Below are 7,672 nucleotides of genomic sequence, written 5' to 3'. Positions count from 1 at the left end.
TTTTTTTTTTTTTTTTTTTTTTTGGGGGGGACGGAGTTTCGCTCTTCTTACCCAGGCTGGAGTGCAATGGCACGATCTCGGCTCACCGCAACCTCCGCCTCCTGGGTTCAGGCAATTCTCCTGCCTCAGCCTCCTGAGCAGCTGGGACTACAGGCACGCGCCACCATGCCCAGCTAATTTTTTGTATTTTTAGTAGAGACGGGGTTTCACTGTGTTGACCAGGATGGTCTCGATCTCTTGACCTCGTGATCCACCCGCCTCGGCCTCCCAAAGTGCTGGGATTACAGGCTTGAGCCACCGCGCCCGGCAATTCCTGCTATTTTTTATAAATTGTGTAGAGATGGGGTCTCCAGTATTCTCTGTTGCCTAGGCTGGTCTAGAACTCCTGGGCTTAAGGGATCCTCCCACTTTGGCCTCCCAAGGCCTTGGGGTTACAGGCATGCATCACTGCATCTGGCCTAAACAGAGACTTATTGAGTACCTACTACACTGAATAAGCACGAAATTTGCATTACTTCTAATCCCAGCCAGCCTGGGCAACATAGGGAGACATCCCCTCTACAAAAAATTTAAAGAATTAGTTGGGTGTGGTGCTGCTATGCATCTGTAGTCCTAGTTTGTCAGGAGGCTGAGATGGGAGGATAGTTTGAGCCCAAGAGTTTGAGGCTGCAGTGAGCTAGGGTCACCCCATTGCACTCCAGGCTGGACATCAGAGTGAGATCCTGTCTAAAAAAATTATTATTATTATTATTATTATTATTATTTTTTGAGACAGAGTTTCGCTCTTGTTACCCAGGCTGGAGTGCAATGGCGCGATCTCGGCTCACTGCAACCTCCGCCTCCTGGGTTCAGGCAATTCTCCTGCCTCAGCCTCCTGAGTAGATGGGATTACAGGCAAGCACCACCATGCCCAGCTGATTTTTTGTATTTTTTTTAAGTAGAGACGGGGTTTCACCATGTTGACCAGGATGGTCTCGATCTCTTGACCTCGTGATCCACCCGCCTCGGCCTCCCAAAGTGCTGGGATTACAGGCTTGAGCCACCGCGCCCGGCTAAAAAATCTTTTATTTCTAATTCTTACAACATTTATGTGTAGCAGCATTATTACTAGCTCCCTTTTACAAATGATTTAACTGAGTCATGAATAGTATCACACACAGCAGGTGTGATTCACCCACAATTCTGACTCTATAACCTGTGCTCTTTAATTCTGAGAATACAGCAAAACCAAACTGTGGCTCCAGCCTGTCTCCAATTATTTACTCTCTTCTTACTCTATCCTACACTTTAAAATTTGCTCATTTTGAAGGGCGAACTCAACTATAGAAACTCTTTTAATACAGTTCTTGGGGCCGGGCGCGGTGGCTCAAGCCTGTAATCCCAGCACTTTGGGAGGCCGAGGCGGGTGGATCACGAGGTCAAGAGATCGAGACCATCCTGGTCAACATGGTGAAACCCCGTCTCTACTAAAACTACAAAAAATTAGCTGGGCATGGTGGCGCATGCCTGTAATCCCAGCTACTCAGGAGGCTGAGGCAGGAGAATTGCCTAAACCCAGGAGGCGGAGGTTGTGGTGAGCCGAGATCGCGCCATTGCACTCCAGCCTGGGTAACATGAGTGAAACTCCGTCTCAAAAAAAAAAAAAAAAAAAAAAAATACAGTTCTTGAAACATTTTAAAGTTGTAGAGATTAGTCTGTCAGCAAATTTTGAAATAATCTGGGCTTTCTTGACCGAGCAAGAGACAGTCACTTATAACTGCGTGTTGTTGACGGAGGAGTTAGTGATGAAGTTGCCATTCTTGAGTACCCTCTATGTGGCCAGGCAGAGGATAAATTACGGTGAAGGAAATAGACATGATTCTCACTCTCATGGAGTTGACAGTCAGACATTAAACAAATATATAAATATATAACTATGTAAAGGTGTATAAGACTGAGCCAAGTGAGGAAAACACGAAAGACCTAATTCAGATTGGAGGTAAGGGACCAAAGAATTCTACCAAAAAACACACAAAAAGTGTTTTGTATCCTAGGATGCAAGGTGCTAAACCCTCCAAAAGACCTCATCAACGTGCAGCCGCTGAGGCGTTAAGATCTTGGCGCCCCGTTGTCCAGTCAAGGGGTGGTGCGACTTTGTCCCCACTCTGGGGTGGGGTGAGGTAACCGCCGGCTTTATCCTACATTGTTGTGGTGTGAGGTGAGTTTTCATCACTTGAACTTTCTGATTTTTTTCCCCTAGTGTCTTCTTCCCAGCGTCTTTCTGTCAGATCTTCCACTCGGCTGTGACAGCCTCCTGTCACATCAGTACCGCTGGAGCTAGAGTGTGAGTTTTTTTTCTCCTTGTGCCCCGCGAGCCTATAACTTCACGGAGGCGGCTTCTCGGAAGGCTTATGGCCCCGCCCTTTCATTCAGTGACACAGTCCATTTCTGTCTGGCCGGCGGCAGGTGGGCTGGAGGTCCGCGGACTGGCGTGCGACAGTGCCCGGCGCTCCTCTCCCCTCCGCGACCGCCGGCTCCAAGCGAACCGTCGGTTAGCGTTCTGGGCTGTCTGCGTCTGGAGCGCGCCGCGGGTCCTTGCTCGCTCCCGCCTGTCTTCGCGTCCGCGGCGGCCCGGACCGCGCGCGCCGCCTCACGCTAGTCCTCAGGCAGCCCGCGTCTGCCCTTACGGCGCGCGCCCGGGCCCGGCCCCGGCTCCCCACTCGGGCCGGCTGGCTCGCGGGTTCTCTCGCCCCGCCCCGCTCGGCGCCGCCGCTGGGCGCTTGCGCGGGGCGCGTGGCCGTGGTCGGGGTCTCCGCCGCAGCTCGAGCGGCCGCCGCCGCCTCAGTCAGTCAGTTAGTCCCCAGCAATGGCGGACGGAGGTGAGCGTGAGGAGCTGCTCTCGCCGTCGCCGGTCTCTCCGGCCAAGCGGCTGTGTTCGTGGCCCAGCCCGCAAGCTCACCACCCTCGCGGTTCGCCCGGGGCAGCCGGCGGAGGGGCGGGGGGCGTCGGCAGCAGCTGCCTGGCCCTCGGGGCCCGCCCCCACCTGCAGCCGGAGTCCTTACTGGACTGCGCCGCCAAGACGGTGGCGGAAAAGTGGGCGTACGAACGGGTGGAGGAGCGCTTCGAGCGGATCCCGGAGCCCGTGCAGCGCCGTATCGTCTACTGGTCTTTCCCGCGGAATGAGCGAGAGATCTGCATGTACTCCAGCTTCCAGTACCGGGGCGGCCCCGGCGCCGGCGCGGCTGGTGGCGCCTTGGGGACTCCGCCGGCCGAGGAGGGGCCGCCACCACCCCCCGGGGCCGCCGCTCCGGCCGGCTCCGCCCCCGGGACTGTCGCGGCTGGGGCAACCCCCGGGCTAGGCTCAGGGGCCGGCGCGGCCAGCTGCGGTGGCGAGGGGCTCCCGTTCCGCCGGGGCATCCGTCTGCTGGACAGCGGCTCCGTGGAGAACGTGCTGCAAGTCGGTAGGTGCTCGCCTGGCGGCGTTCGGGTCCTCAGCCTCCTCTTCCGCAGGTGCCTCTTCCCTGCCCGAGCCCTGGGGCCGAGACCCCGGTCTTTTGCCCAACTGCTGTACCCCTGCCCAAGGACAAACAAGTCACAAAAACTTTTCTCAACCTTTAACTCAGGTCAACCACTGCTCTTTCCTCCACTGATCCTCTATCCCCATTTCTTTTTGTTTGAAGAGCGAATGGATCTCTCTTCTTCACTTTCTACTCCCCACACCAAAGGCAAAAAGAATGGGGAGGTATGCCTCTTTGGACGTAATAATTTCACAAATGCGTTTTCCTAATTTAAGTTTGGAGAGGAGCGGATTGTTAGTAAATCTGGAACAAGTGTTTTAGAGGGAACGTTTGAGGGGCAGACTGTCAGAGGCAACCTATAGCCCTAGCCGATTGAGTCTCGATGTAATTAACTTTAACCCTGGGAAAAAAGCCTCAACAAAATACTGCATGTTTCAGACAGTTTTAATGGTCTACTCTAGGATTTTCCCCCTGGTCCAGTGATGCTTGGGAATCTAGGCTTCGGACTAACAATAACCGAAGATGGAAATGTGACAGCATCTCCTCCACACCCCTACCCAAGGAAAAAAAAAGCCATACAGTCTGGAATGGGGGTGGGGTCTCTCTTCCTTGTCAGACTGAGGTAAATCAAAAGCTGGTCACGCTGGGTTTTTCAAATGCTTCTCATAGAACAGGTCGTCGTATTTGCTTTTATCTTTTTGTTGTGGGAAAATGTATTACAAAAATGATTTCTTCTTCCCTTACTCCTCCGGAGCTTCTAGTCAGTTTGTTAATCTTATTAAATATATAAATACAGTGCTTCTGATTTGTGGAATGGTTAAGGAGAAAGAGGAAAAAAATGACATTGATTAACATTGACTTGCTGTATGGAAAATTAAAACACGATTTTTTTTCTATTTGGATTATTATAGCATTCTGGAAGTACATATCTTTGTCCATTTTATTGTACAGTATATGCTCATATTTATTGAAGAAAATACTGATTTTTGAAAGGAATTGAAGAGAGGTTGTTTTTAGAATTAAACAAGCACAGAGAGACTCACAAACCCCAGATATCTAGCTCTCCAGGTAATACCAACATATTTGAAAAATATTTTTCTTTGAATGGTGCTCTTTCATATAAAGTAATCTGCTTCTGGTTATTGAGAATAATTGATTCCTGTGTTTCTAACCAAAACAACAGCATACCACAATTTGTTTTGCAAATGTGAAATGTAAATTTATCCTGTGCCAGAATATAGTGACAGTGGCTTGAGCAAGTTTTGTTTATTTGAAAGAGGTTAGTCCTTTGTGTACTTGTGTATATTTTTGAAAGAGTGAATTGAATAAACATGTAATTAAGGTCTGCAGCTTTAATACTGAAATACTGAAAACATGAAAATGAATACAATCATTTTCCCATTAGTCTGTAAATTTTAATTTTTCTATGAGTTTAGATCATTTAACTTTTAAGATTCTTGTTTAAAATATTTTAAATTGAAAAGGGTCAGTTTAAGTGGTCGCTTTATAGTAAGTTGGGTTTGGAATAATTTTCAAACTTTAGGGAGCAAATGAGAGAGAGGAAGAGTTTTAAAGAGGTGTCTGTTTTAAAGTGACTGAAGTGTCACGTTTCAAATGAAATCGGATATTTTGGGTAGTCCGGATCATGTTTAAATCAGATATTTCCCCTTTATAATATGACAGTTAATGTGGTTCTGGGGTTATGGGCTCTCATATGATAGTTTCAGGGACCTTGAGAAAAGACATATATAAGCATTTTCCGATTGACTTTGGATTTCAAAGATGAAGACAGGTGAATGAATTTATCACTTTAAGGTAATGCTACTTGAGAACCACAAACTGTGTAATTTTTATTTTTCTGACTTTAATTTAGGTTAATAAGTATAGAAGAGTAGCATAGTCTTTTCTACATATTTTTGAGTTCTGTATTTTGGTATGAACCACTTTTAATATGTAAAACTAGAGACTCATCCCCCATTCCTAAACTTAAATGATTTAATATAGAGAGTATTGCCAAGAGATGGGTAAGGAAGTGATTTGTATATAGCAAGTTAGTAATCGTTTTCTTCAGTTTATAACTGTACTTCAGACTCAATTACTAAGTGATGCTAATTAAGAATTCTACATATTTCCTTACTGTTTCTAAACCATAGAACCTCAGATTTGGGAGGTTACTGAAGGCCAATGCTTTAGGAAGAACAGAAAGTTGGGGTGTTTCTGTGACAACATTCTTTTAAGAAAGAGAGTCATAAGGGAATTTAATGAAAAAGGGAATTTAAATGAAAAAAGAAAGCACACACAAAAAAGTTTTCAAGGTAAATAAAAATAAACAAAAACTTGTAGAAAGAGTAGGTAGATCAAATTTTATAGTTTCTAATTACTTTCCACACAAAATCTGGTAATGGGAAGTCATGAACTCTGGTTAAAAATTGGATACTTCAGATTTTTTTTTTTTTGAGACAGAGTTTCGCTCTTGTTACCCAGGCTGGAGTGCAATGGCGCGATCTCGGCTCACCGCAACCTCCGCCTCCTGGGTTCAGGCAATTCTCCTGCCTCAGCCTCCTGAGTAGCTGGGATTACAGGCACACGCCACCATGCCCAGCTAATTTTTTGTATTTTTAGTAGAGACGGGGTTTCACCATGTTGACCAGGATGGTCTCGATCTCTTGACCTCGTGATCCACCCGCCTCGGCCTCCCAAAGTGCTGGGATTACAGGCGTGAGCCACCGCGCCCGGCGATACTTCAGATTTTAAATCAAAACTAAAACTTTTCCAGCTATGCTCAAAAGATTTTTTTTGCTATGCTCGAAGGATACATTTATTTTATATCAGTACTGCATCAGAAGTAGTATTCCTTTTAAAAGGGGAAAATTGCAAATTAGTCTCTTCACGGATGTCTGTAAGTTTGAAGCTATGTCAATAGACTTACAGTCTGATCTCAGTATTGTAAAGGTAATAGAGTTCATATGTTTTCAGCATCTGCATTTTTTAACCTATTTTAGAAGCCGGTGGATATAGCAGTAGTATGAACCTTGGGAAAATACTTATTCAGGAGTCTGCAGATGGCATAAGAATAAGACAACTATAATTTACTAACAGTTTTTAAGATTTTGACCCTTTTGCACTTTTCCACTATATTTTAAATTGATTTCTTTGTGTTTGATAAAACTTAAAGAAGCTTTGCTTTTTTATTTTTTATTTTTTTGAGATAGAGTCTCGCTCTGTCACTCAGGCTGGAGTGCAGTGGTGTGATCTTGGCTCACTGCAACCTCCACCCCCCGGTTTCAAGCGATTCTCCTGTCTCAGCCTCCTGAGTAGCTGGGATTACAGGCGTGTGCCACCACGCCCAACTAATTTTTATATTTTTAGTAGAGATAGGGTTTCACCATGTTGGTCAGGCTGGTCTCGAACTCTTGACCTTGTGATCCACCTGCCTTGGCCTCCCAAAGTGCTGGGATTACAGGTGTGAGCCACCACGCCCAGCCAGAAGCTTTGCTTATTCTTAGGAAAATCTGAATTGATTGAAGGAAAAAAAGCATTAAGAGTTTTTCTCACTTAAACACAGAAATATTATATTAACTTGGATATTTAGAGTTTTAAAAATTGGGTAAAGACATGCTGGGGCCTTCTGTACCTGGTACATCTTAGTTATATACATATTTATCCAGGCATTTTAAGTAGATTTTGACAGGCGACTTCAACAAAACCCTATAGTTTTAGTCTACACATTTTAAAATAAGTACATGATTTGTTCTTGCAGTCTTCAAGACTAGAGCTAGAATGCTAAGTATTAGCTTATATGGAAGAGGTACAATTGCAAAGTCAACAACGGAAATATAAAAAGTGGCCCAGTAGGCCGGGCGCAATGGCTCATGCCTGTAATCCCAGCACTTTGGGAGGCCGACGTGGGTGGATCACCTGAGGTCGGGAGTTCAAGTCCAACCTGACCAAGAGGGAAAAACCCCATCTTTACTAAAAAAATAAAAAATTAGCCAGGCGTGGTGGCACATGCCTTTAATCCCAGCTACTCAGGAGGCTGAGGCAGGGGAATCACTTGAACCCAGGGGTGGCGGTTGCTGTGAGCCAAGATCACACCATTGCACTCCAGCTGGGGCAACAAGAGCAAAGTTCCATCTCAAAAAAAAAAAAAAAAAAAAAAAAAAAAAAAAAAAAAA

General features: G+C 46.0%; 1 protein-coding gene across 1 annotated transcript in view; it reads left to right on the top strand.

Moving 5' to 3' along the window:
- The first annotated feature begins 2,750 nt into the window (after window positions 1–2,750).
- Window positions 2,751–7,672, top strand: part of ZSWIM5 (zinc finger SWIM-type containing 5) — a 190,725-nt gene continuing 185,803 nt past the window's right edge. Inside the window, exon 1 of the mRNA XM_032247380.1 lies at window positions 2,751–3,440. Coding sequence (XP_032103271.1) covers window positions 2,846–3,440 — 595 coding nt within the window. The 5' untranslated portion in view covers window positions 2,751–2,845. The remainder of the gene's footprint in view (window positions 3,441–7,672) is intronic.

The sequence above is a fragment of the Sapajus apella genome, unplaced genomic scaffold (assembly GCF_009761245.1).
Source record: "Sapajus apella isolate SASKATOON/1434 unplaced genomic scaffold, GSC_monkey_1.0 scaffold62, whole genome shotgun sequence".
Lineage (NCBI taxonomy): Eukaryota > Metazoa > Chordata > Mammalia > Primates > Cebidae > Sapajus > Sapajus apella.
The sequence above is the reverse complement of the archived record's forward strand: the minus strand, read 5'-3'. Positions and strand labels throughout refer to the sequence as shown.